General features: G+C 43.6%; 2 protein-coding genes across 6 annotated transcripts in view; both read left to right on the forward strand.

Annotated features, from left to right (window-relative positions):
* The window catches only part of grk4 (G protein-coupled receptor kinase 4), a 45,436-nt gene extending 40,056 nt beyond the window's left edge, over positions 1 to 5,380 (forward strand). Inside the window, exons 14-16 of one of the 2 annotated variants that reach the window (XM_080029309.1) lie at positions 188 to 325; positions 837 to 1,014; positions 1,921 to 5,380. In XM_080029309.1, coding sequence (XP_079885435.1) covers positions 188 to 325; positions 837 to 1,013 — 315 coding nt within the window. In that variant the 3' untranslated portion in view covers position 1,014; positions 1,921 to 5,380. The remainder of the gene's footprint in view (positions 1 to 187; positions 326 to 836; positions 1,015 to 1,920) is intronic. The other variant, XM_080029308.1, reaches the window with a different exon arrangement.
* A 723-nt stretch (positions 5,381 to 6,103) lies between these two features.
* Positions 6,104 to 27,294, forward strand: part of htt (huntingtin) — a 34,231-nt gene continuing 13,040 nt past the window's right edge. The window contains exons 1-48 of one of the 4 annotated variants that reach the window (XM_080029719.1): positions 6,104 to 6,460; positions 7,591 to 7,674; positions 8,307 to 8,427; positions 8,758 to 8,817; positions 8,977 to 9,056; positions 9,332 to 9,470; positions 9,748 to 9,889; positions 10,353 to 10,531; positions 10,618 to 10,822; positions 11,116 to 11,160; positions 11,450 to 11,527; positions 11,791 to 12,203; positions 14,026 to 14,152; positions 14,244 to 14,359; positions 14,442 to 14,550; positions 15,021 to 15,158; positions 15,518 to 15,676; positions 15,785 to 15,882; positions 15,980 to 16,119; positions 16,250 to 16,313; positions 16,427 to 16,527; positions 16,721 to 16,867; positions 17,084 to 17,204; positions 17,333 to 17,478; positions 17,625 to 17,815; positions 18,158 to 18,384; positions 18,837 to 18,963; positions 19,059 to 19,183; positions 19,411 to 19,521; positions 19,681 to 19,758; positions 20,474 to 20,697; positions 20,843 to 20,921; positions 21,043 to 21,204; positions 21,307 to 21,362; positions 21,526 to 21,674; positions 22,517 to 22,653; positions 22,756 to 22,872; positions 23,040 to 23,162; positions 23,694 to 23,953; positions 24,094 to 24,236; positions 24,654 to 24,885; positions 24,992 to 25,130; positions 25,276 to 25,455; positions 25,638 to 25,814; positions 26,114 to 26,190; positions 26,454 to 26,589; positions 26,701 to 26,823; positions 26,961 to 27,168. In XM_080029719.1, coding sequence (XP_079885845.1) covers positions 6,363 to 6,460; positions 7,591 to 7,674; positions 8,307 to 8,427; positions 8,758 to 8,817; positions 8,977 to 9,056; positions 9,332 to 9,470; positions 9,748 to 9,889; positions 10,353 to 10,531; positions 10,618 to 10,822; positions 11,116 to 11,160; positions 11,450 to 11,527; positions 11,791 to 12,203; positions 14,026 to 14,152; positions 14,244 to 14,359; positions 14,442 to 14,550; positions 15,021 to 15,158; positions 15,518 to 15,676; positions 15,785 to 15,882; positions 15,980 to 16,119; positions 16,250 to 16,313; positions 16,427 to 16,527; positions 16,721 to 16,867; positions 17,084 to 17,204; positions 17,333 to 17,478; positions 17,625 to 17,815; positions 18,158 to 18,384; positions 18,837 to 18,963; positions 19,059 to 19,183; positions 19,411 to 19,521; positions 19,681 to 19,758; positions 20,474 to 20,697; positions 20,843 to 20,921; positions 21,043 to 21,204; positions 21,307 to 21,362; positions 21,526 to 21,674; positions 22,517 to 22,653; positions 22,756 to 22,872; positions 23,040 to 23,162; positions 23,694 to 23,953; positions 24,094 to 24,236; positions 24,654 to 24,885; positions 24,992 to 25,130; positions 25,276 to 25,455; positions 25,638 to 25,814; positions 26,114 to 26,190; positions 26,454 to 26,589; positions 26,701 to 26,823; positions 26,961 to 27,168 — 6,691 coding nt within the window. In that variant the 5' untranslated portion in view covers positions 6,104 to 6,362. The remainder of the gene's footprint in view (positions 6,461 to 7,590; positions 7,675 to 8,306; positions 8,428 to 8,757; positions 8,818 to 8,976; positions 9,057 to 9,331; positions 9,471 to 9,747; positions 9,890 to 10,352; positions 10,532 to 10,617; positions 10,823 to 11,115; positions 11,161 to 11,449; positions 11,528 to 11,790; positions 12,204 to 14,025; positions 14,153 to 14,243; positions 14,360 to 14,441; positions 14,551 to 15,020; positions 15,159 to 15,517; positions 15,677 to 15,784; positions 15,883 to 15,979; positions 16,120 to 16,249; positions 16,314 to 16,426; positions 16,528 to 16,720; positions 16,868 to 17,083; positions 17,205 to 17,332; positions 17,479 to 17,624; positions 17,816 to 18,157; positions 18,385 to 18,836; positions 18,964 to 19,058; positions 19,184 to 19,410; positions 19,522 to 19,680; positions 19,759 to 20,473; positions 20,698 to 20,842; positions 20,922 to 21,042; positions 21,205 to 21,306; positions 21,363 to 21,525; positions 21,675 to 22,516; positions 22,654 to 22,755; positions 22,873 to 23,039; positions 23,163 to 23,693; positions 23,954 to 24,093; positions 24,237 to 24,653; positions 24,886 to 24,991; positions 25,131 to 25,275; positions 25,456 to 25,637; positions 25,815 to 26,113; positions 26,191 to 26,453; positions 26,590 to 26,700; positions 26,824 to 26,960; positions 27,169 to 27,294) is intronic. The other 3 variants (XM_080029720.1, XM_080029721.1, XM_080029722.1) reach the window with 3 other exon arrangements.

Here is a 27,294-nt window from a genome sequence, read left to right on the forward strand (position 1 = left end):
GTCAGTAGGGCCCCACTGAGGAAAACAAAGCCGCCAAAGAATTTTCAGCCGTTTGAAGATTTATAGCTTAACAATCATCTTGACTTTGAAGTCTTTAGGGTCCTGCATTCCTCCTCTCTTCCAAGAAAACGACACCATTTCACTCATCTCCTTCCTCTCTTTCTCTCTCTGTCTCTCCATCCGTCAGCCCCGGGCCGTATACTGTAAAGACGTCCTGGACATAGAGCAGTTCTCCACTGTCAAAGGCGTGAACCTTGACCCCACGGACGATGACTTCTACCACAAGTTTGTCACAGGCAGTGTCTCCATCCCGTGGCAGAACGAGGTACTGCAGGCCCCAGGCCACTCAGATGATGTCATTGCTCAAGCTCACAACAGACAGATGCAACGCAGTACTGCACTGGCACCATAGAATAATAAGTGAAGGTTCCTTTCTCTTAGACAGTAATGTAGGATATGTCCATGGAAATGCTTTTAAGGCGAGACACTGCAGGCAACAGCATCCCTTTTTCAAGCAGCGGACAGTTTTGATGTTTGTGGCTATTTTTATTCCAAAACATGTCTTATTTTATACTAGTATAAACTATTGGTTAAAAATATTACACTTTGGTGTTTAATTTACTAAACCTTGTATGTTGTTGTCTGTATAATATTAACGGCCATTATCTCAACATTGTTATTTTTTTTTAAATATGTCTATTTACTTAAACTTGGTGGTGTAGATTTACAGTACTGCCCGCCCTTACACTGACCAACAGGCCTTTAAACTGCTAACGAGGTGAAGGATATCAGGGCGACTAACTCTTCCACCATCTTGTCCCCCCCCCCCACTGTAGATGATTGAGATGGAATGCTTCAAAGAAATCAACGTCTACGAGACTGACGGGACGCTGTGCTCAGACCTGGACGTGAACCGGCCTAACCCTCCACCAAAGAGAGGCTTCTTCTACCGCCTGTTCAGAAGAGAGGCAAGTGCTAGTGCTCCGCCAACTGTCCGAGGGGGTGGGGGCTAAGGTACTTCCTCTCTTCCTCCTTTCCTTTCTTCCCCCTTTCCCCCCCCTCCTCTCCAGGCCTTGTCCAAATTCAACAGGTGGAAACACCTATGAAGTTTATACCTCAAGGATAATGTTGGTTAGAATAAGGCCTCTCTTTTTCCTTGTCTTTTTCTCTGGGGTTCAAATATTTCGTCCCTTGTTAATCCCTTTGCTTATTCTATTCTGGATTGTTTAAATGCCATTTTCTTGGTTTTGTGGCTGTGGGAAGACTCGATATTGAGCCTTGCTTTTTAAGGTACAGTGACGCATATCACAAAATGTTGTACAAAATGGTTCTTACGTCTTCTATCGGTTGCAGTGGCTTAACAACTTTAGGCTCTTTATTACAGAGACCTTTCATTTTGATCTGTACTTCCCCTCGAATTCAAGGGTGTAACTACCACTGGAGACCGGAAGGACCCCACCACCACTGAACAAATTCAGTTTTTTCCCTGCGGTGTATTGCCTCTCAGTCAACACACAGTCCGCCCTGTCTTATCGGTGGAGGTCGCTGGGGCTGTATTCACCCGGAGCAAAATAAAAAAAAAATGATTTACAAATCATGTGTAGTATTTTTGTTATACTACAATTATTATGAAAACCCCAATTTCCCCTCTTTATTTGCTCAAAAACTTGCATCCTTGCTTCAGTTTGTCTTGTCTCATGTTATCTTCTAACTGGCTGACAGTTGTGTGTTTGAGTTGATACCAGTTTGGGCCCTACAAATTTTTTTTTATTTTTTTGCATTTTACTTATGTTGTGGTGACGCAGACAACACAGTAGGTGTTTCGGTAGATTGTGTCACTTTTGCACATGTGAGAGGTTGCGTAGTGATGCCAGTTGCCAGTGGTTGGTGATGTATCCTGACTGTGTGGTTCTTTCCCAGGTCTGTTTTAAGAGCGGTTACAGTGATGACGAGATCGAAGAGCCCTCGCGACTTTAAACCACTCCCTCCCTCCGCCTGCCTCCTCCTCCTCCTCTCTTACCCCCCCCCCCCACCCCCCACCCCTCCCCTTCGCCGCTGAACTTCACCACAAACTCCAACCGAGCGCAAATCTTAGGAACTCAGTGAATGTTGACCTGTATTTATGAGCTGTATTAAAAGTGTATTATAATTAAAGAAAAAAAGTATGAGTTTAAAGATTTTGTACATTTGTACTTGAATTTATGTCTAGATGTATATTTTCACTAAAGGTTGTATTGTACAAAAAGCCATAAAAGTACCACTTGAATGCATACATTACATTTTTCTTTTCTTTTGGAATGAGTATGGATATAATGTGTTATGGGGAGGTTTTTTTATTTTAAGAAGCACAGTACCAGTAGTCTTTTAATTGTTTTTGTTTCTCAATGTAGCATAAGGCCTTTTTGTTTCTATATGTGCTGTATGTTTGTCATTAATTTGGCCGACGTGCTATGTTTCTAGCACATCAGATCCACCCGGTCCCATGAGCTAACCCTAGGCCTCCGCACATAGATCCCAATGATGTATGGGAAAATAAACCCAGTCTAACAATGCTGTGTTGTTGCCGTGCTGCTTAAGCCTTTCCCATATATTTCCCAGATCCCCACCTGCCCCCCTTCGATTGAAGGTGGTTTGGAAGTGATAAAAAGCCCATTTAGACGGGTTGCACTGGACTGGACAGTATGAGTAGTAAACCGTCTTCTAGGTGTCTGCAGTGGTTCAATCCTTAAGACAATCTTTTAGTCAGAGTGTGCGACAATTTGGAACTTTTAAAATGCAAAGGTTACATTACAGAGGCCTTTTTTTCCCCATCCTGTAGTATAAGGCCTGATATTTAGCAGTCCCGGACCCCTCCAAAATTCTCTTGTGGGATGCAAAAGAACATTAATTTTAGATGCCAGAGAGCGTGTCCCTTTGGGAACACAGCTGTTTAGTCTGTTACATTATTCCCTCAAGTAAAATGCTTTTGTGGTGAGTTAATCTCTTATTCCTCATCATATATTTTCTGCTTCTTTTATTACTTCCTGGCTGGTCTTTGTTGTTTTTTCCTGACGTGTCCAGTTTTTATAAACCTGCTTCATGTGCGGAGAGGAAATCCTTTCCCGTGAAATATCGTTATTTGCCACCCCTATTATTATTTTTTTACTACACCAGAAAGCCTCAGTCAGTTTGACTGGAGATTAAGTTGGAACATAGAGACTGATAATAATGACACGGAATCAGAGATCTGACCTGCAGCAGACAGAAGTCCTAGATAACAGGTTGCTGTTGCATCAAACTATCTTCCATTGATTCAGCTGTCAGCAGCTGTTGGCGGCCTCTTTGCCGGGTCAAGATACAGCCTGCTTTGGCCTTTGTCCCTGTTGTAGATCATAGATAGCGCGATGCTTGTCGTTCACGTATCCTGCTAAGTAGACCTCCAGTTAGATCCCGTGGCTTTAGCTGTGTTTGTACTAGATGAAAATGAGATTTTCTTAATCATAATAGAGGCCACCTTTAACTATACCATTGAAATCGTGTATGTTGTTCTCATAGGAATGACTTGAGGCGATTGCTTGTATTTGTGTGTAGATGGGGAGGAATGGTGGGGAATAATGTGTGAGCTCCTGCCGACTGAGTTTCCATCGTCTGTGTACAGTACAGGAACACTCCACCACTCGCAGAACCACGGTTGTGTTGCACTTTTGTTTCCTTCCAAGTTGACCAATCATGAACAAATGCATTTTCTGTACATTTGCCAACATGTTCGAAGCAGGATTCATTGCGTTCACTATGTGTTGTCTGTTCTCATTGGCATTTGAAGCCATTTGGCTTTGGAATTTTGCTTTCGAGGCAGTCACTGTTTACTCCCCACCACCTGTTTTAATGCTGTGAATACCCAATCTGGACATCTAGCTTTGTGTGTATGTGTTTGTGTGTGCGTATGTATGGAACTGTACACTCAATGTAATGCATTGAAGTACAACAGTACAATACAGTAGTTCAACATCATGTAGAGACTTGAATGTGACTCAATCTAATTTCAAACTCTTCAAGACCGCTCACATTTAAAATGGTACGCATATGATTCCCCATCTCATAAACTAATTTGGAGAGTTGGCTTGTTATTAAAAAAAGAAAAGAAAAAGTCCCCTGTTGCACATTCCATTATCAAAAATCAGGAATCGAACGCGTGCATCTGGCTTGTCGTCACTTGAGTTTCTGAGTGTCTTTGTTATTTTGTGTTGCTCTCAGGCACATTTTGAAGCTGATTTCTCTTTGCCTATGTAGATTTTAGCCTTTTAGCTCTTTAGCCTCAAAAACCTTGTAAATGATGTATTTCTAACATGATGTAACTAAGCTCTAACAAATATTCACTCACTCTCACGGGGAAACTAAACTGTGTTTGCCATACATGCCTCTGTCATCGTTTAAACTTTACTCTTATACCATCCATATTAACAGTACAGAGAATCTGTTTAGTTTCATTGCACTATGGTGTGTTTTGACAATGACTATAGGAAGTGTCTTTAACTTGTTTGCCAATGATACCAAAAGCAACATTAAGTTAACCCAACTTGTTTTGTTATTGGACAAATTTACTGAATAAGGACTGACAGCCTTTTATTGTATGTGCCAATTAACAAGTTAAGTTCTGACACCACCCCCTACCCCCCTCTTTCTTTCAACCTCTTTATCATTCCGTCCATTCCGACAGAAATTCCTTCTCATAAAGGAACTTTAAACAGCTCAACAGTTTTGAATGTCCGCACTAAGTGCATTGTAATGCCTGTTTAAAAAAATACATATGTTTTATTACTCAAGCATGTATCGGTTTGTAATACTTCAGGTTCCTTGTATGTAAATGATGACCTTCTAGTGCCAACATATCTCACTGGTATCTGAGGACAACTTTATAAATGACAAGGTGACCAGCTGAGCTGGCCCCGTTTGAATATGTGAAAAGCATTTCTTCTCTCCTGCCTTCCTCCAAGGCGCTGATGGGGAGTCTACTCCCACCCCCCAAAAACAAACAAACAAACAAACAATTTAGATGGTGCTCACCATCTATGTTCAAAAGTGAGAGATCCTCAGTTCCTTGATAAGGCTTGAGTCTTGTGTTGGGATTACCACCGAAAAGTGTCTGGAGGTTCTCCAGGATTACACACTCTGTCCAGATGTGTCAGATAAGTGATGTTCATCAAGGAAGGGAGGACTGGAAATGCATAATGGGTATTCAAACAGGGCCTGGGACATATTGATTTTTCTTCTTTATTTTTTTCTTTTTGTATCTGTACAGTCATGTCGTTCAACCACTGCAGTCATTGTTAATTCTTGTACAAGTTGTATCACTGGTTGTTGTACCATATCTGACATTTGTAATTATGAAATAATACACTGCCATTTGTATAAAAAATACTTGTGTCTCGACTTATTTGTGTGTCTATTCATTTTGTTGGTTGTAAATTAGTCGGCATCGATGTTTGATATTATATAGTTTCATGCTTCTGGAAACTAGCCTTCTTTATGTCCAAGCCACAATATTTAGCCTATGCAAATCCACACAGATGTTGTTAGAGCATAGCATGTAGGCCAATGCTGCACCTAGATTTTTTTTAAATCTCTAACTTGCTTCATATTGCACAGGAATTACGTTTTAAAGTTATAGATTTCATTGTGTCGGGGTTATCTCATCCACAGAGTCAGAAATGGTGGGTATAGGCCTATATCATATTGTCCATATGAAGTTGTGAGCCAGATGAGTTAACAATGCCTATTTGTTTTTATCCTTGATATGATCCACGTGATGCTCTCTTAACCACCTGACTGTTGCACCTGCCACTCATCGTACGGATAAAAGCCGTAGCGACAGCTTGGGTGTTGCACAAATATGTTTTACATAGATAGTATATGAAAGTTTTTTTTTTACAATCTGGATTCCAGAGGTCCCGTGACAGCAGCAACAACAACAAAGGGGGGAAAAAATCCCAGTCACTCGTTGGTTTAGTTTTCACGTCACTCAATGTAAAGCCGCGCTCTGATTGGCCGCTGACTTGCACCTGCCCCCTCTGTCAAGCTCTCTCATATACCACTTCCTGGTTCCATCTGTCGGGGAACGCATCGCTGCATCAAAGATGGCTTATTATCAAGCAACATTTTGTTCACCTGGGAATAACGTCGTGAAAGAATAAGCGTTATCTTACACGAAGTGAAAGGCGGGGAGCCGGTGGTAGTTGTCGCGAGCAGTGTTTGCACTCTCGTCGCACTACGCACTGTCTGCTCTCTGTGTGCGCTAACTTGTCCCCACTGTGCTAAGCTACTTAGCTCCCATAGTAAATATTAGCCAGTCGAGCTAGCTAGGTTGCTTACTGTTGATTGCTAAAATGGCCACCATGGAGAAACTGATGAAGGCCTTTGAGTCTCTGAAGTCATTCCAGCAACAACAAGGACCACCGACCGCTGAGGAGCTTGCCCTGAGGCAGTAAGTGTTTTCTTGTCTTACGGAAACCGCATATAGAGCTAACAGCCGCTGGTCTGCACAGTTAGCTTAGCTCCATAGTAGCTTCTGTTAGTGCCTCTCTAGTAACCACGGTTTAGTAGCTGTCTTGAAGCTAATTACGCCAACACTCAAGATAAAAAGAGAGATTAGGCAGTTGTTCAAACTTCTCTGCTATTTTCGGTCTACTTGTTGCTAGACATTACACCTCTGCTCGGCTTCTTTCGCCTGACATTATCAGTGTCGGCAGGTTTTCTAATGTCAGACCAGCTGAATGAAAGCTAACGGAGGAGGCGTCCGCTATGTTCTGCCCACGCACCTGCAGAAGGGACCCGTCAATTATAATGTTCACTGTCAATAAGTTGAGCTCAGAAGGACACGTTTTATAGCTACGTTATTACTTCGAACCACAGAGGGGTAGACATCGTAATAACTACCCTTGCCTTGACCATGACATATAGTGCGTTAATATTGTAGCCTCCTGGACTGACGTCATTCACGCCTGTCCCTGGCACCCCATCCTGATCCATGGAGCAAAGTGCTATAACGACCTGGGCTGCATGCCATGTATGCTTTATGCCCCCTCCCGCTCAAGGAAGGAAGCAATCTTTTTCATTCACACATGCCAAACACCTTGAGTAATAATAACAGTATAGTCTGCCATCTTTCCAACCTTTTCAAACGTGTTTTGTTCTCCAGACTAGTGAAACCTTTCAAAAGAGATCAGTCAAGGTTCTGAAGTGGCTTTGGTGTTGCACTTCATCAGATGGTTTGCCAGTCCAGAGGTCTCCAAAAGTGTCTTCTTTCACCTGTTATCAGTTTAACAATATAATGAATGCATTCGGAAGTGTCTACCTTATTAGTATACATAATTACCAATGTAGTGTTTTATGATGGCAGCACTGACCTTTACTATTCAGTATCCAACACATTTGTGCTATTTCGTTATTACTAGCTAGAGATTGATTATATTAGGATCCTGTTAAAAGTTGAAATCACTCCCCAACAGTTGCAATTCCTGGAGGGTACTGCCTTTCACTGTTTTTCCTTGTCTTTTGCTGCCTCTTGCTTTTTGTCCTTTTTTCCTCATTCTCTCCATCTTTCCTCTTTTACAGGAAAAAAGAACAGGCTACCACAAAGAAGGACAGGGTCACCCACTGCCTGACAATATGTGAAAACATTGTGGCTCAGTCTCTGAGGTAGGCCATGCTGATATAACCTTTAGTGTGTGATAATAACAATGACCTAAGCTTAATATTTTTGGCAGAAGGCACCATGTTTTTATTGTCAAAAGTAACGGAATGGTTGCCCTATTGTATTAGTTTATAATTTAAATTATATATATTTGTCTAGAATATGCAGAACTGCCGCATTTATTCTTCTCTCCAAGAAGTCATGTCGACTAATAATGACTGCATTTTATATCAATTGTTAGTCCCTAATATATCCTAATTTGTCTTCATGCAGTTCAGAGGTAGTCTGGACCATATTCACCAATAATTCTCTATAAAGTCTAACGTGTGTGTGTGTGTGTGTGTGTGTGTGTGTGTGTGTGTGTGTGTGTGTGTGTGTGTGTGTGTGTGTGTGTGTGTGTGTGTGTGTGTGTGTGTGTGTGTGTGTGTGTGTGTGTGTGTGTGTGTGTGTGTGTGTGTGTGTGTGGATGAATAGCTTACGAGACGCTTTTGAGTAAGTACAGCTGAATGAAAGAATGTTACTTGTGTTGGTGTGTTAACGACATACACAAGCAGTGTCTGTTCCTTGGTATAATTCTGTCTGTACTCTGTAATGACATTCGTTCGGTCACTCTTTTTCACTATGGCCCTGGGAACAGAACGTCTCCAGAGTTTCAGAAACTGCTGGGCATCGCCATGGAGATGTTCCTGCTCTGCAGTGATGACAGCGAATCAGATGTCCGCATGGTAGCCGACGAGTGCCTGAACAAAATCATCAAAGTGAGCAACGCTACATTATTCTTCCAGCCTGCTCTTTTCAACGTTGTCCTTCATTTTATCTCATCTTATTTATCTCATTCAAGCTTCATTCAATAAATGTGTAAATAAGTTCGGTCAATTTAGTTTCAGTTGGTACCTACTGAGGTCATCTTGCAATCACAGAATAACGAGCCTAGATTCGGGTTTGCGTGATGTGAACGGACAAATCAATTTAGAAGAAATAAGAGATTGTACATGTCATTCTGAAAGTATCCATTGTTATTTCTTTATTTTAAATCAGTTGAAAAAGCCATATTTGCCCGGGATGATCATTTTGATATTTATCTTCAGGCTCTGATGGACTCCAACCTGCCCAGACTACAGCTGGAGCTGTACAAAGAAATTAAAAAGGTAATGAGATCTGTGTCTGCGTTGGAAGTCGTATTATTACAGGGTTATACTCACACACTGGTGACCAAGGGTTGACATTTGTTTTGTGTAATGTGTGAAAATGGAAGCACTTGGTGATGTTAGTGTTTGTGGTGATTGAGTGTCTGTTGATCTCTGTAGAACGGTGCCTCTCGGAGTCTGAGGGCAGCCTTGTGGAGGTTTGCTGAGCTCGCCCACCTCATCAGACCACAGAAATGCAGGTATACACACACCAATGCCTGCAAATAAGGGGGGAAACTACCTGTAGAACAGCAAATTTAGTTTGTCTATTGTAACTTGAGTATATGTTTAATAATAAATAAAAAATGCTTGCTTCCTTAGTAAAGATAAATGTGTTTTGTTTATAATCTTTTGAAGTATTTATCATTGGATGCTTCACAGTCTGCTGTTCTTAGGGTAAACAACATTACTGTCTTACTCTGTTTTAAAATGCTTTTTTGCTTCTTTACATTCTTCTCTATCTGTTGTGGTGCAGACCCTACCTGGTCAACCTGTTGCCATGCCTTGCCAGAATCACCAAGCGGCAAGAGGAGTCGGTTCAGGAGACGCTAGCCGCGGCAATGCCCAAGATCATGGCCACCTTGGGACACTTTGCCAATGATGGCGAGATCAAGGTATCCACACAATGCCCAAACACAGAAAGCTTTATGTACATCGTTTCTGTCTTCAAATAATTGTTTTGCTTTGTTTATCCTCTCGGGGAAATTTGGCATTCCCTTTCCGGCCAATCAAAATGAAGGTTGAGTTAGTTTACCTGAAAGTCATTATTGAAACAAGCTGAAGCGAAGTTTGTATTTACTGCACTTTTACTAGGCTACATAAACAGTGAACTTGAATATCTGTATATCCTGGAGGCTTGTTTTCATGGTAAACTTATCCAATCTGTCCCAGGTGCTGTTGAAGTCATTTGTGGCTAACCTAAAGACAAGCTCCTCCACCATCAGACGGACGGCAGCCAGCTCAGCCGTCAGTGTGTGCCAACACTCCAGACGCAGCACCTACTTCTACACCTGGCTCCTCAATGTGCTGCTGGGTAGGGAACACAAAGGCCCATACTCCAAAGGCCCATACTCACTCACTCACTCACTCATTCTGGAGAATGTTTTTTGTCAATTTATGAGATCTCCTCAATATCCACTACCTGTGCATAATGTGTGTGAGCTGACAAAAACCCTTCAGTGTTCCTACAAAGCCCAGGCTCTGTAAATGTAAAGTGGGCCCCAGTTTGTTTACATACCCATTTTTACGTATCAGTTTATAGAGCCCAGGCTTTGTATTAAAACAGGGTTTTTCCACCGCACACCCTACAGACAGGTAGGGAATCATGAGGAGCTATTTACTGATTTTGACAAAGTGATTTTGACAACAAGCATTCTCCAGGATCGCTGGCTCCACCTTTTAATGGTTAAGCTCATTTCAGCTAGCCTAGTATCATACTGTTACTTACAGTACCCAACATGACGAAACACATACCCTGAATCTGTGTCTTTTTCCAGGTCTGCTGGTTCCGGTGGATGAGGAGCACCCCACCCACCTAATCCTTGGGGTGCTTTTAACCCTTCGCTACCTGATGCCTCTGCTGCAGCAGCCAGTCAACACCACCAGCCTCAAAGGGAGCTTTGGTGTCACGAGGAAGGAGGCCGATGTACAGCCAACGCCTGAACAACTGCTACAGGTAGAGAGAAGCGATTGTGTGGATTTCTACGTTTTTTTATGTTAATGATCCAGTTTGCGAAGCTCTCCTTGTGTGTGTTCCTTCAGGTGTACGAGCTGACCCTGCACTACACACAGCACTGGGATCACAATGTGGTCACAGCGTCTCTGGAGCTGCTGCAGCAGATGTTCAGGACTCCCCCTCCAGAGCTGCTGCACATGCTGATCACCGCCGGCAGCATCTCACACGCCACTGTGTTCCGCCAGGACACGGAGAGCCGCGCCCGCTCCGGCAGCATCCTGGAGCTCATCGGTAAACACAGCAATAAGCCTGTTATCCCTTTATTTAAAATATAATGTTGACTCCGCAGTTTAACCCATGGACTCTTACTGACTGACTAATGCTGGGTAATTAGTTGGACCAAACTGTGGTGTTGCTCTACTCTAAGGTGCTGCTTTGATTTTTGTTCTCTGCCTTTTTCTTTGCTTGCTAACCCATTCTGCCTGTAAAAGAATTGATCGGTTTCCTGCAAGTGTTTCTAAGCTTCAGCTGCTTTCTCTCTTCCTCACCTCCTGTTTCTACTTCCCTTTTCCTGCCGTTTGCAGCGGGAGGCTCTTCCTGCAGTCCACTCCTTCTCAGGAAACAGAGAGGTGACTAGCTTATTTATCTCCTCTGCCCAGCTCTGCCTTCCAACTGGTGCTGTAGTAAGGGTTTGACTTTGAGCACATTAACCTCCTACTGAGTCAACTGTGATGGTTGATTAATTTTCATTTCCAAATGTTTCATTTATGGTGAATGATAGAAAATATTTACTTTATAATGTATGTATCTAAAAAAAATATAAAAAATAATGTATTTTAAAGCACTCGGTAAAATTTGCAGCTTCAACAATCATGTTAACGCTGATGCTATGTTGACATTCAACGTTGTTGTTTCCAGGTAAAATGCTTTCTGGGGAGGAGGATGGGTTGGAGGAAGACGGTGAGAGAACAGAGGTCCCCCCTGGTGCCTTCACAGGTGAGATGCCCCCACAGGAAGGTAGAATGTAAAGTCACTTGCGTCTTTGGTGGCCAATACAACTTCACTTTCCAAACTAAATGGTAAAGCCCCACGTAGTAGTATAAAACTCTGTGTACTCGGGTTGCCTAGAATAAAAATGTAGGGCCTCGACGCTTCAGTGCAAATTACCCGTGATTAATTGAAAATACAAATAATGTAAACAGAACAAGCTCGAAGCATTTAAGTCAACCGTCACTGTGTGTGTATATCTTTTGTTCCAGCATCAGTCGGGGCGGATGGCTCTACTTCAGCCCAGGTGGACATCATCACGGAGCAGCCGCGCTCCTCCCAGCATACCTTGCAGCCTGGAGAATCGGCAGACCTCAGTGGCTCCTCGGAGCAGGGCGGCGGAGGAGGAGGAGGAGGAGGCGGGACATCAGCCTCAGACACTCCCGAGTCGCCCAATGACAATGAAGAAGAGATGCTGAGTCGGAGCTCCAGTGGCGGGGCCAATATGACCCCAGAGACGGCTGACTACACCACACCAGAGAACGCCACGCCAGAGGGAGGGCCCCTGGGGGAGGGAGGCCCTCTGCTGGCCACTAACGACCCCTCACTCCCACCCAGCGACTCCTCCCAGACCACCACGGAAGGACCAGACTCGGCCGTCACCCCTTCGGACGTAGCAGAACTGGTCAGTGAGATTTTAAGTGGGCATGAAAGGGAGATTTAATCCTGGAACATTACAGTCCTTTAACTAAAATATGTGCGTGTGTGAAATTCAAGAGGACAACGTGCTTCGCTAGCCAATGACAGACTTAATTACCATGTGATGCTATAATTAACTATGAACCCAGATGTCCCTGAAGGCACCGTTCACAGTTTATGAACATTTGCTACGCTTGATATAATTAGGATTTGTAAAATGGACAAAAACTTTGCTTCTGTTTCCCCACGTCTTTTGAAACACTGAAGAGACGTATCGGTGGTTTTGTGCTTTATCCCATTACCTATTGTATGAACTTAATATAACAACTTCCTAAATCATAATATAATTTTTTCAGTTTTTTTCTGAACTCACAGAGATCTTCTGGCTTCAGGGTGCTTTATAATTCAGTCCATATTGTTGGTGATCATATGTATATCAGAACTTTTAATATAATAATAGAAAACTACCCATTCAAATAGATTTTCATGGCCAATATAAAACAGTCAACTAGTAAATAATGGAGTGCAACATATGAGCCACTTGTATGGTGCATTAACAGTATTTTTAAGATAAAACTGCCCCCTTTCCTAAATGGGAATACCTGATATCACATTTGGTCTTTGGAGGGGGAAGAGAGATAACCTGACCTGCCTCCCCAGAGACATTTTGGCATTTCGATTGGTCCATTCTAACCATTCTACCTCTATGGTCCTGCCCCCTTCTGCTTTATCCCTCTAACCCGCTTCGTCACAGTCGCACAATGTGACCTCGCCGTCCCCTCCCTCGCCGACCTCCACCGAAGGCCCCGACGCCACAGACGGCAGCGACTCTCCTGTCTACACTGCTTCCTCTTCCTCTTCTTCTTTCTCTTTCTCCTCCTCTTCCTCCTTCTGTGCCACCTCCTCCTCTGACACTAGTGACAAGGTCAGCACATTGGAAACAGAGTGGGAGGGGCCTTGCTTGTCCAAATCTTTTGGCTTTTTCGTCATTCTTTCTCCTTTCGTTGGCTTGTTCGTCACGACCCATGCACTTAATTTGCCTATTTGCTACTTAGCTCCCTCTTGTTGTCATTGCCGATACATTATGCCTCCTTCCGTCTCTTCCTCGTCTCCAGTGATTCCCTCCCAGCAATGAGATGCATTTGAAAGACCTTTTGTAAAAAAACAAGCAACCCCAACATTCCATGTCGATGGCTTGAAGTGAAGATGTAGAAGCATGAAGGCCATCTGTTCCTTTTTTAAATTGTTTTCCTTGAGCTTTGGTTGCCTCTACCTTTTCAAGAGGCTGCAACAGGCTTTTGTTCCAGCGGGGGGCAAACCTGGAGAACAATTTTATCAAATACTTGGAGTAGTTGGAGCATCATTGCTTGTAAAAAACTAGTTGTCTGTAAAATGTTGTGTGTACTTATTTAATATAGTTCATGTAATAAAAAAATAAGACGAGAATCTATGAGGAATTGATTTCAAAGTTGAATTGTTTGGATCAAAAGCTTGCTCTTCCTCTGGTGGATTGTGACAATCACGATCGGAGAGTTTTCAAGCCTGTGCCTTTTCCTGTCTGTAGTTGATTTGCTGTAAATTGCGTTGACCCAAGCATGTTTCAGGAGTGTTTTTACGAGGGTAAAGTTTGTTTGACTTGTAATTTGTCGTTGTGCGTGATGCTCTGTCTTTGTCCTCAATTCAGCAAATCCAAGTCGATAATCAATGAGTGAGAACAGTTGTCCTTTGCATGTGGGGTTGTGTTCCAAACTTGTGGTATTTGGTTTTGACCCCTTTGCAAATGCTGGCTCTGTGTGTCTGTACATAAGGTGCTGGATGGCAGTGAGAGCCAGTATTCTGGGATGCAGATAGGAACACTGCAGGACGAAGAAGATGAAGGAGCAGCACCTTCCTCCCAAGAAGAACCCTCAGAACCATTCCTCAAATCAGCACTGGGTATGATTGCATAGTGCATACACATACAAACACAGACTATTGATATAATGCCTCTTTCACGCTCATTGTTTCCATGTGTGTTTGCGTGCAGCTCTGAGCAAGCCTCATCTCTTCGATGGCCGAGGTCACAACCGGCAGGGTTCAGACAGCAGTGTGGACCGCTTCATAACAAAGGATGAACCTGCTGAACCTGAACCAGACATCAAGGTAAAGACACAGCCACACAAAAGTCTCCATGCAAGCAGCATCTATCATGTGTCTGCCTCTGACTTCCCTGTCTGCTCCTCAGCCGTCCAGGATAAAGGGTCCGATCGGACATTATACAGACCGGGTGGAACCACTGGTGCACTGTGTACGGCTCCTCGCTGCTTCCTTCCTGCTGACAGGACAAAAGAAAGGTGAGTGTATACCTAACTATACCAATGGTGTGTTTTCAAAAACATCATCCTATTTGCATAAGTAGAGAATGATCTAGAAGTCTAAATTAATACTGAAGACACTGGCTGTTAACAAATCTTAACAAATACATGAACTTAAAGGTGCTACAGGGTACTTTTACAAATTTCTGAAAAGGTCTTATTTTTCATCTGATAATCATAAATGACATGTAACAGCAAACGAGACCATAAGTGCAAAGAATGATATTTATATATAGTTTTTCTTAATGCATTTGTCATGGGTACGTTCACCCAGGAATTACAGCTGCCGTAGTGAAGCACTACCGCTTTTATCCAAAGGGGGTGCAAGAATGAGCACAAACTGAAAGTTCCTCGGAGCACCTTTTAAAAGCGGAAATGCTAATAAGATAAAACAAGAAACATTGTGTATGTATTGTATATGTAAATCTTTTCTGTGCTTTGTTTTCCAGGTCTGACCCCTGACAAGGAGGTGCGAGTGAGCGTAAAGGCCCTGGCGGTCGGCTGTGTTGGGGCAGCAGCAGCGTTGCATCCTGAAGCTTTCTTTAACTCCCTTTACCTGGAGCCGCTGGACGGCGTTCCAGTAGAAGGTAGGGGCAAAAAAATACACTATATTCACATTCTTATTTACTTGATGTGTGACACCTGAATTGGCCACTATTAACAAAAGGCCAATAAGGGATGTTGTTTACAGGCAAAACTATTGGCAAGAAGGTTCACTCCGCTCATCACAGCCCAAATGGGTTTTAGCAGTTATTTACTAGAATGACATCATTTAATATAATTTTTTTTTTTTTTACACCTGTGCTTTTTCTACTGTGATATGTCAAAATATCTGGCTTAAGAAACACATACAGTTTCCAGCAGTTACACAATGCATTAATTGACAACTGTATTTGTGTCCCCTAAGACTTGTTTCTGACGCTGCTTTCTTTCTGTCCCCTTACAGACCAGCAGTACATCAGTGACGTGCTGGGCCTCAGCGACCATGGGGACCCCCAGATCAGAGGGGCCACAGCCATCCTCTGTGCAGCCATCATACAGGCTGCACTCATCAAAACACGTTACAACATTCACACCTGGCTGGCCAGTGTGCAGAGTAAAACAGGTTAGTGTGTTTTGGGGGGGGGGGGGGTTGTATTTGTACATATGTGTAAGCATTGGTGCTGACATTTTGAACGCTTGGACAGTATTTAACGGCGCCCTCTCTCTCCAGGTAACCCTCTGTCCCTGGTGGACTTGGTGCCTTTGCTCCAGAGAACTCTGAAAGATGAATCGTCTGTCACCTGCAAGCTGGGTTGCTCTGCAGTGAGGGTAAGACACTTCTGTGAGTGTGTGTCTGTGATCTGTGCTGCTCAGTGTGTTTGTGTGAGTGTGTCTTTGAGTGTGAGCTGTTCTATGTGTGTTTCAGCACTGCATCATGACTGTGTGCAGCAGCACTCTGAGTGAGCTGGGCCTGCAGTTGGTGATAGACCTGCTTGCTCTCAGGGACTCCTCCTATTGGCTGGTTCGTACTGAACTCTTGGAGACCCTGGCTGAGATGGACTTCCGGTAGGATCATTAAAAAATGCCATGTTTAAGAATAATAAAACAATATATAAAATCAAATAAAATAGCACATTTAATATTTTATGTATTAACCTATACTGCTTTTCAAAATGATCACTCTTTCCTCTTTTAGGTTAGTCAATTTCCTGGAGAGGAAAACGGAGACTTTGCACAAAGGTAGTCATCACTACACTGGGGTAAGTTCTCCATTCTAGCTTTTGTCATAGTCTTTGTTGATGGTTTTTAAACACAAAAAGCGTATATCCTTGAGACCGCCCTCCCTAATTGTTCCTAATCCCTCTTGTTTTAGCGGCTGAGGCTGCAGGAGCGAGTCCTGAACGATGTGGTCATCCGTCTGTTGGGGGACGATGACCCCAGAGTCCGCCATGTGGCAGCTTCTGCTGTCAGCAGGTATGCCATCTCTTCTCATAGACTGTGCTCACAGCCACACAGCTTGTGTATATACTGGACTTCACTATACAGAGTTATTTTAAATTTAAATGTTAGTTATTATATTTACTGTATCTTATTTCTCATGTCTTCCTTCTAATTTTCCCCTCGCCCTTTGCTAATCTGTTCATTTCTCTCTCTTGCTTGCTTCCAGGCTGGTTCCCAGGTTGTTCTATGACTGTGACCAGGGACAGGTGGACCCAGTAGTGGCCATTGCCCGGGACCAGAGTTCAGTCTACCTGCAGCTGCTGATGCATGAGACACAACCCCCCTCCCAGTTCACAGTCAGCACAATCACAAGGTACACACACACACACACACACACACACACACACACACACACACACACACACGCACACGCACACGCACAGTCCTTTTGGTGTCACAACTCATAGGCTTTCAATTGTTTGTTCCTTTTATGGTAAATACAATATGTTGTATAATACACAGACTATTGGTATGGTACCCAGACATCATTTTTGAGGAACTCAGTTTAGCTCTTTTCTTTGTCTGGCAGGACGTACCGAGGCTACAACTTGTCCAACGCTGTGTCTGATGTCACGTTGGAGAACAATCTGTCCAGAGTGGTCACCGCGGTCTCCCATGCTTTCACCTCCTCTACCTCCAGAGCCCTGACTGTGAGCTTTCAGACGCACAAAAAACTATTTTTTCCATTCCTCTTGCTGTATAGTAGGTTTCTAATGTGGGTTGTTTATTTGAATAATAACTTGTTTAAATACAATCCCTTTGTCTGTTTCTCCTGCAGTTTGGCTGCTGTGAGGCGTTGTCCCTCCTGGCTTCACATTTCCCAGTGTGCACTTGGAGCACTGGCTGGCACTGTGGCTACGTTAGCTCCGGTAGCACCTTTTCTTCCCGCTCTAGTCTCAACCGCAGCAGGGGCAGGACTCTGAGGTTTGTGACTCCTTTTCTTCATTTATCTTCTTTTTTCTTTTTTTGTGCCATCCTCGTTACATAATCTACCATTGTTCTTTATTGTAATTGCTCTCTGTCTCAATACACACCTGATGATCTCCTGCCCTTGCCCCTCTGCTGTGCAGTTTGTCCCAGTCCAGCAGTGCTCCATCCTCCTCAGCAGCCTCCTCCTCCTCTGCAGCAGCAGACACTGAGCGCAGGACTCTGACAGTGGGCATGGCCAACATGGTCCTCTCCTTACTCTCCTCTGCATGGTTCCCCCTGGATCTCTCTGCCCACCAGGATGCACTAATACTTTCTGGCAATCTGCTTGCTGGTAGGTAATATTCATAGATAAGTTTACCCCGACCATGCTTTTCACGTAGCTTGGAATTTAATAGCACCAAAACAAAACTTTCAGAGAAAAGCAGTAACCAGTTTTTTTTTTTCAAAACTGATTTGAATATATAAAATGTCATAGAGATGTATGTTCACATACACATACACATCAACTAAAACACACCACAGAAGATGGAACAATATGCAGTATAAATGTTAATTAAAACGCAGGGTTGCGTTATATGGTAATTGTTGATACAATATTCAACTTAATGGCAGCTGCAGAAGAGTCAAGAAGAGTTTTACTACCAAATAACTTGTCTCTTGATCGGGTTCCCAGCTGTGGCTCCTAAATGCATGCGCAACCCCTGTAGCGGAGAGGAAGAAGGCGGTAGCACCAACACCAGTGCTGGCCCAAATAAGATGGAGGAACCCTGGGCAGGGCTGTCTGAACGCTCCCTGGTGGCCATGCTGGAGCAACTCTTCTCCCACCTACTAAAGGTCCTCAACATCTGTGCCCATGTGCTGGATGACACGCCACCTGGACCAGCGGTTAAGGTAACTGTTGTGAGTATTTGTGTTATCTGGTGTGATAAACTCCTAGTCAAACTAAAGCCACATTTTACTGTTAAAGGTGCTCTATGGAACCTTGGGTGTGTCACAGAAGTTAAAATTTTATTAGGTATATGCTCACAACTGAATAAACAAACTTTACTCACAGAAAAAAATTGGATCCCTGGAACACTGTTTGAGGTTAGAAAGCGACCTGAAAAGTTACTGTTTCATGGTTGTTGTTAAAAGAATCAGGGCCAAAATAATTTAGTTTTGATTTATGGTGATAGAATTATTCAATTCTAGGTTTTACATGTAGAGTAAATATGTTTTGTAAACTAACTGCAGGCTCTGCAAATGAAAACAAATCCCCCTTCTCTGAAACGGCATAGTTCACCTTTTAATGACTACAACTTGCATGACGGCCGCTGCATTGTAATCTTTGTCATTTGCTCCTTACTTTTTAGGCCACCCTCCCCTCCCTGAGTAACACTCCTTCCCTTAGTCCCATACGGAGGAAAGGCAAGGAGAAGGATGCTGCTGAGCCCAGTGTTGCTCCCATGAGCCCAAAGAAAATCACTGAAGTCACCACAGGTACATGCCCACTCTGACCATGCACAGGTTCAGATACTCTTTTGGTAATTGTCTGTGAATACACTGTATTTTGATGTTATTCCTTTTGTGAGCAGGCAGGCCGGCAGACATCACAGGGTCAACAGCCATAAACAAATCTACCACCCTTGGCAACTTCTACCACCTGCCACCCTACCTCAAGCTCTATGACGTCCTAAAAGCTACACATGCCAACTACAAGGTGAGACCATGCATCCATTTCAAACTACCTCCTGTAATAATCATTCATTAAGGGTCGCGTTGAATCTTGAATGTAATTGTTCTATTTGTGAGGTCATCCTTTTACCTACTGCATCAGATAACGGCCAGTACTTTAGTGCACAGTTTGCCATTGTATTATTTTGTTATACATATATTTTTTTATACATATATATATTTTTTTTTATATATATTTTTTTTATCTCCTAGGTGACGCTGGACCTGCACAGTAGCCAGGAGAAGTTTGGAGGTTTCCTGCGTTCCACCCTAGATGTTCTGTCTCAGTTGCTGGAGCTGGCCACACTTCATGACATCAGCAAGGTGAAGTTCAACTCTATTGAAAAGTAGACATTTAAAAGTGTTGATACTATTGGTAGCAAGAAGGAGGTTTTAATCTGTGTCATTCATACAGTATTAGTCAATATATATCGACTGTAATAACTGAAAATAATGAAATGAATGTACCATACTTTCTGTCAGTGTGTGGAGGAAATCTTGGGCTACCTCAAGTCCTGCTTCTCCAGAGAACCCACCATGGCTACAGTTTGTGTACAACAGGTCAGTAATCTCTGTGTTTGTCACTGAGTTACATCTTATTTGTATGTGTGTTTCTTGTACTGTGAACTGGTTAGCTCAGTAGGTAACACCACTGACTGTGGTACTGGAGACCAGGGTTCGAATCTCAATCAGATCTCAAAGTATTGTGCCATTAGATATGTGTGTAGCAGTCTTTGAGGGTTGTAGCACTGAGAAGTGTGCTGTAACCAGTATGACTCCACACAGAGTGAGACTGGTTCCGACCGACAGGGCCTGTAAAGGCATCGGGTTACCTGTGCGATGGTTCCATACATCTTATATACATACGCATAATAATATACTGGCGGAATGTCTTCTTTTGGCAAATTCAAAGCTCAACAGCGTGATGTTGATGGTGTAATTCTCTGGATAACACTGCATCTAGTTTGCACTGAATTAAAAAAGCATTGAGCTCAGTCAGCCAATCTCAGTAAACGGAATTTACAACGGATATGTTTTCTGAGAACATTAGGACAGGTTAATTAAGAAAAACGTTAGGCAAAGGCATTTTTTTTTTTTTTTTTTTGTATTTCAGGATGGGAAAAAAAAGCTTCAAATACCAAGGCAAAAAATAAGGCTGCTGGAAATGGGGAATGTCCCTACTTTTTAAAATTGATTATTTGATCCAAACAGTTGTAGTCTTCATAATATTGCTTGTTTTTTCTATTTGGTAACCTAAGACCTCCTTGTTTTCTAGCTGTTGAAAACCCTGTTTGGCACCAACCTGGCCTCCCAGTACGAGGGCACCCTGAGTGGCCCCAGCCGCTCCCAGGGCAAGGCTCTGCGTCTGGGCTCGTCCAGCCTGAGACCGGGCCTCTACCACTACTGCTTCATGGCTCCCTACACTCACTTCACTCAGGCCCTCGCTGACGCCAGCCTCCGTAACATGGTGCAGGCTGAAGCAGAGCAGGACACATCGGGGTGAGTGGTTTGCACACACATTAAGACACGGGTGCAGGCGTCAATATGCATTGTGCAATACATCAACTGATCTGCTGCTAGAAAAAATAAACATAAATAAGCTAGAACACTGCCTAAACCGCTTTTACTTTTCTATTTTTTTTAGATGGTTTGATGTAATGCAAAAAGCTTCGAACCAGCTGAGGTCCAATATCGCAAATGCAACACGCCAGAGAGGAGACAAGGTAAACTATCATTGATAACATGATTTTTTTCTCTCTTTATGAAGTATTATTTTCAGTGCTGATTTGTTGAAGTGAGGTGCTATTGTTGTGAAAGCTGTGGCCTCCTCCTTTGCCTCCCCAGAATGCCATCCACAACCACATTCGCCTGTTTGAGCCGCTAGTGATCAAAGCTTTGAAGCAGTACACCACCAGCACCTCGGTGGCCCTGCAGAGACAAGTACTGGACCTGCTCGCCCAACTCGTGCAGCTCCGAGTCAACTACTGCCTGTTGGACTCCGATCAGGTAAAACAAAAAAACAAAAAAGCCGAAAGACATATGGGATCTCATGTCCAATTTATGGCATTAAGCTCACTAAGGAAGATATTTTCTTTTAATTTTTTTAAGGTCTTCATAGGCTTTGTTCTGAAGCAATTTGAGTACATTGAAGTGGGGCAGTTCAGGTAAGTTTTCCTCTTTTATTGTTGCTGTATTAGGGTTAGGTCTCAAGGCATTTCTAAGTTGGTCACATAAGTGATTAAACATAGCCTCCTCTGCACTGTAGATTAGCCCAAATGCTGTCCTGTAAAACAACTCAAATAATACTTGTTGTTCTTCTTTGCACAGAGATTCGGAGGCCATCATTCCCAACATCTTTTTCTTTCTGGTGCTGCTGTCTTATGAGCGTTACCACTCCAAGCAGATCATCAGCATCCCCAAGATCATCCAGCTGTGTGACGGCATCATGGCCAGCGGCAGGAAAGCTGTCACACACGGTGAGACGCTCATGCATTTCTAGTCATTCTAAGCAGGTTTCACTATTTTCCTCTCCTTTCTATTCATTACAATTTACTTTTAACAAACACTTGACCAGAAAAGCTCATCCTTAGTGTAGCTGTACCTACTAGAATGCTGGTTTTCAAATGTTTTTACTTGGGCACCATTAACAGAAGTTAAATAATATGTCATCATCATTGCTTATCCGGAGTCGAGTCGCAGATATGTAATGTATAATATGTGTGTGGCAGTCTTTGAGGGTTGTAGCACTGAGCAGTGTGCTGTAACCAGTATGACTCCACACAGAGCAAGACTGGTTCCGACCGACAGGGCCTGTAAAGGCATCGGGTTACCTGTGCGATGGTTCCATACATCTTATATACACACGTGTACTAAAGATACTTGCTGGATGTCAACTTGCAAGTGCCTTTTAGACAAATATAAAGCTCTCTGCATCGGATAACACTGAATCTAGTTTGCACTGAATTTATGTATTACAATAACAGCTCCTAGAACACAAATGTCTTCGTCTTTAAAAAAAAACATGCCAAGCACAGCCAATTTTGCTGTCAGAATCAACAAAGGCCGTGTTTTCTTAACAATAGGCTCAGACATCAAGACATTAGAAATAGTCGGAAAATTACAAGGCAAAATTTAAACAATTGGTCTTTTTCAGGAGGGAGAAAAACTGTCAAATACCTAAACAAAACATTAGGCTGCTGGAAATGGGGAATATCCTACCTTTTTTAGGTTATATAAAAAAAAGCCCATTCTTACTTTAGCTGGAGGACCATAATTCACCATTAACTTCCAAGTAATTACATTTTTGTTTTCTCCACAGCCATCCCAGCCTTGCAGCCAATAGTCCACGACCTGTTTGTGTTGAGGGGCTCAAACAAAGCAGATGCAGGCAAAGAGCTGGAAACACAGAAAGAAGTGGTGGTCTCCATGCTGCTCAGACTTGTGCAACACCATCAGGTATGCTCACAAGTAGATTCAAACACTCAGCAGGGTGATTGTAATAATGTATTCCAGCCGATCTATTCTCTGCTTGACATTTCTCTGACGTGTATGCTGTAGGTGTTGGAGATGTTCATCCTCGTACTGCAGCAGTGTCACAAAGAGAACGAGGACAAGTGGAAGAGATTGTCCAGACAGATCGCTGACGTCATACTTCCCATGATCGCTAGGCAGCAGGTAGGAAAATGCAAGCGGGTGTGTATGTTTGTGATGAGTCAGCACTGTCAAATCAATCTGCTATACAGTAAGATCAAACATGATTGTGCACATTTAGAACTATTAGCCATTGGGACTACAACCTGTGTAATGTAATCTCATATTGGTACGTTGTGTTCTCCTCACAGATGCACCTGGATTCTCCAGAGGCGTTGGGAGTGTTGAACACTCTGTTTGAGACTGTGGCGCCCTCCTCTCTCAGACCTGTGGACATGCTGCTCAAGAGCATGTTCACCACCCCGCTCACCATGGTGAGACATCTCATTTGGTATCTGATCTTGCAGAGAACTACCCTGCATTCCAAACTGCATACTCTTTTCTTTTTGCCATACCACATACAGCTGTGTATTTTAAATGCATTATGCTTCAATTGGGACATACAGGTGTACTTTTCCTAATATATATTGTGTCATGACATTGTGCATCTCACTTGACCCTATAACTTATATGTTCGTCACATTGCTGGCAGTTCTCTCAGGAGGATTGTAGGTCAGAACAGCCAACAAAGTATGCTGTTTGCACACTAAACATTGCGACTGGATGTAGTAGGACATCCAGGGAATGTTTTGGTATACTGCATTTGACATTATGTATCAGGACATCCTTAATCTAAATAGAAAACCTAAATCTGTCATACTAAGTAGTAGCAAATACTAAGTAGTAGGAAAGTATGAGTATTGGTACGCACCCCTAGATAGACTTTGTGATAGCTTGTCTACTTTTTGTCGAGTGATTTCACTGCATAGTTTTTTGACTGGAACTCCAACCTCTGCTCCCTCCAGACATCAGTAGGTACAGTCCAGCTGTGGGTGTCTGGTATCCTGGCCGTGCTCCGGGTCCTTGTCTCTCAGTCCACTGAGGACATTGTCCTGTCCCGGGTCCATGAGCTCTCCCTGTCCCCACACCTCCTCTCCTGTCACACCATCCGCCGCCTCCATCAGCAGAGCCCATCCCCAAACTACACACCAGCTGCAGACACACTGGGTAACCAGGAACCTAATGGTGAGGCTCAGAAAAGCCCACCTGAGGAAACCTTTGCCAGGTGAGTGAGAGCGTTCTCTGTGTAGTTGTAGGATTGATTGATGTTTGCACTCGGCCTCTGCGTTTTTTTGCATCCACTGTCTGTATGTTTTCCTTTTTGCTTTCATTTGAAATGTGCCCCCCCCCCCTCCCCCCTCCCAGGTTCATGCTCCAGCTGGTGGGAGTGTTGCTGGATGACATTTCCTCCAGACAGGTCAAAGTGGACATCACAGAGCAGCAACACACCTTCTACTGCCAGCAGCTGGGCACACTGCTCATGTGTCTCATACATGTCTTTAAAAGTGGTAAGCTCATTTTAACAGTTGTTTCAGTATCTCTCTTAGAGGAACTTTTAAATGTTTATGAAACAGTGTACTGTTTCCTCTGATGATCATAAATGAGCTGTAACAGCAAACGAGACCATCTGTGAAAACAATGCAATTTCTTATATATTTGTTATAAATGCCTTTGCACTGGTCCGATCTCCCGGGAACTCAGACATAACAATTGGTGGCCTGCATTGTCATATTTCCATTATTAATCTTGCATAGTCTGTCGCATATAAATACATTACAAAATTTCGATGCATACTGTGGTCTCTCTTTCACTCGCTTACTTAAAGGTAAAAAATTATAGCGATTTAGCTTGACGTAAAATCCATTTCATACACCAAAACAGTTGCATGATCTTTCAATTCTTTTGGCTTTCATTTTATCTTCCAGGAATGTTTCGCAGGATAACCGCTGCAGCCAGCCGTCTGTTGAAGGGCGAGAGTGGAGGTGCACAGACAGGGGGCAGCGAGGCCGGCCTGTTCTACCCTTTAGAGGGTTTGAACAGCTTGGTGCAGTGTCTCATCACCACACACCCCTCTCTGGTGCTGCTCTGGTGCCAGGTCCTCCTCATCATAGACTACACCAACTACTCCTGGTGGGCAGAGGTGCACCAGACAACCAAGTAAGAACGGATGCCGGATTTCTATGTGTGTGTTAGACTTCAATCACACAAACTCAAGTCGACAGGGAATTGACCATGATCCTTTGCTCTTTTGTCCTTCCATCAGGAGACAGAGCCTCTCGTGCACTAAGCTGCTGAGTCCTCACTCGGCAAAGGAAGGAGGAGAGGACTCTGAGAGTCAGTTGGCCATGGTCAACAGAGAGATTGTCCACAGAGGGGCTCTCATCCTCTTCTGTGACTATGTGGTGAGACTTACCAATGCAAAATGTTTGAACATTCTTGAAATAAATCCCAAATAGACTAAGATCAACCTAAATGTTTCGATTGCACAGACTATCTATGTTATAGGATTAAGTTGTAATATAACTTTTTTTCCCCTCACTTCTCTAGTGTCAGAACCTCCATGACTCGGAGCATCTGACCTGGCTGATTGTCAACCATGTGCGTGACCTCATCAGCCTTTCCCATGAGCCTCCGGTGCAGGATTTCATCAGCGCCGTGCACCGCAACTCGGCTGCCAGCGGCCTCTTCATCCAGGCTATCCATTCCCGCTGTGACAACCTCACCACTGTGAGATTAAACCCTTTAATCCCTCCATCTCCATCATTATTCCAGTCATTTGAATCATAAAGCTCATTAAAAAATATCCAGTCTTGTTTGAAGAGTTTCATAAATGGGTTCTGTTTTTCTTTTCTTCTTTACTCCACCACCTTTTTTCTACCTAACTAACTGCATCCTCTCCTCCTTGGCAGCCCACCATGTTGAAGAAGACACTGCAGTGTTTGGAAGGCATCCACCTGAGTCAGTCTGGCTCACTGCTAATGCTGTATGTGGACAAGATGCTCAGTACTCCCTTCAGGGTTCTGGCTCGCATGGTGGACACACTGGCATGTCGCAGGGTGGAGATGCTGCTGGCTGAGACTCTACAGGTACGCCTTATGTATGGGTGGGCATTTTACTTTTCACGAGGAAGTTTACTTGTAAATTGAGTATGTGATGAATTCCATTTCAGTGTCATACATGTAGGGAACCTGCTAGGGCTATTGCAACTCCTGGCAATATTGATGAGAGTAGAGACACTTTTTCAAATGCTAACTGCTTCTCTCTTTGGAATTTTTGTAAAAGCCCAGAGTTTCTTAGATTGAAAAAGTGTTGATGTTGAAATGTTGTACTTTTTTGAGATTTCCCTCAAGTTGATCCTGTGGTATTCTGTTCCTCTACCCTACAGAACAGTGTAGCTCAGCTGCCTGTGGAGGAACTGGACAGAATCCAGGAATACCTGCAGACCAGTGGCCTGGCTCAGAGGTAACACATTTCTGTATTGCAAGTCTGTGCATGTTCTAGGGAGTTATTGTTGCATTGGTTCTCCAAATGATGCCTTAACCAATGCGTTTGCTCTCCTGTGGTAACCAAAAGTGTTATCTCTGACCCAGGTCATTTTACATCTCCTGCTCTCAGTGGGCTGTTGATGGGACCATTCATCTGCAGGATAGGAAGTTAATCCATCCAGTTCCTTCAAAATAAGAAAATAAAATGTTATATTCCTCTTCTATTTTTTTAAATCCCAGGCATCAGAGGTTCTACTCCCTGCTGGACAGGTTTAGAGCCACTGTTGCCGGCAGCAGTAGCCCCACACCTCCTGTGACATCACACCCATTGGATGGGAATCCCCCACCTGCCCCTGAGCTGGTCAATGCAGATAAGGTAAAGGGGTTAGAACATGGGATGGGGTGGAGATACACAACATACCTGCTCCCCCAACGTGAAGACATTCAGAATGGAAGGTCTTAAAATAAAATGTCTTTTTGATTTTAGGAGTGGTACGTGGCTCTGGTGAAGTCTCAGTGTTGTCTGCGTGGAGATGTTTCTCTCTTGGAAACAACAGAACTCCTCACCAAACTACCTCCCGCTGACATCTTGAACATCATGAGCTGCAAGGTGACGCAGACTGCAGTGCATTGCCCACACATCGCACCTTAAAGATATTCTTTAGCATATTGTTTTTAATTAAAACCGGAATATACAGTATTGCATCTTAACTTGGCCTGTTCCCCCCCCCCCCCCCCCCCCCTCAGGAGTTCAACCTAAGCCTCCTGTGTCCGTGCCTGAGTATGGGGATGCAGCGGTTAGCTCGGGGCCAGGGCTCCCTCTTGTTGGAGACGGCCTTGCAGGTGACACTAGAGAGGCTGGCGGGGGTCACCGGCTCACTCCCTGTCCCACACCAGTCCTTCCTGCCTCCCTCCCAGCCACAGCCATACTGGGACCAACTGGCCAAAGTGTATGGTGAGAGTGGGAGGGAAGGGCAACATGAAAATGACTTGAAGGGATTCTTACTGAGCTTGAAATTGTCCTTTTTAAAGCATTCAGGTTGCACTGTGTATTACAAGCTAGCAAAACAAGTTGGGTAGA

Source organism: Ammodytes marinus (genome assembly GCF_949987685.1).
Source record: "Ammodytes marinus genome assembly, chromosome: 6".
NCBI classification, from domain to species: Eukaryota; Metazoa; Chordata; class Actinopteri; order Uranoscopiformes; family Ammodytidae; genus Ammodytes; species Ammodytes marinus.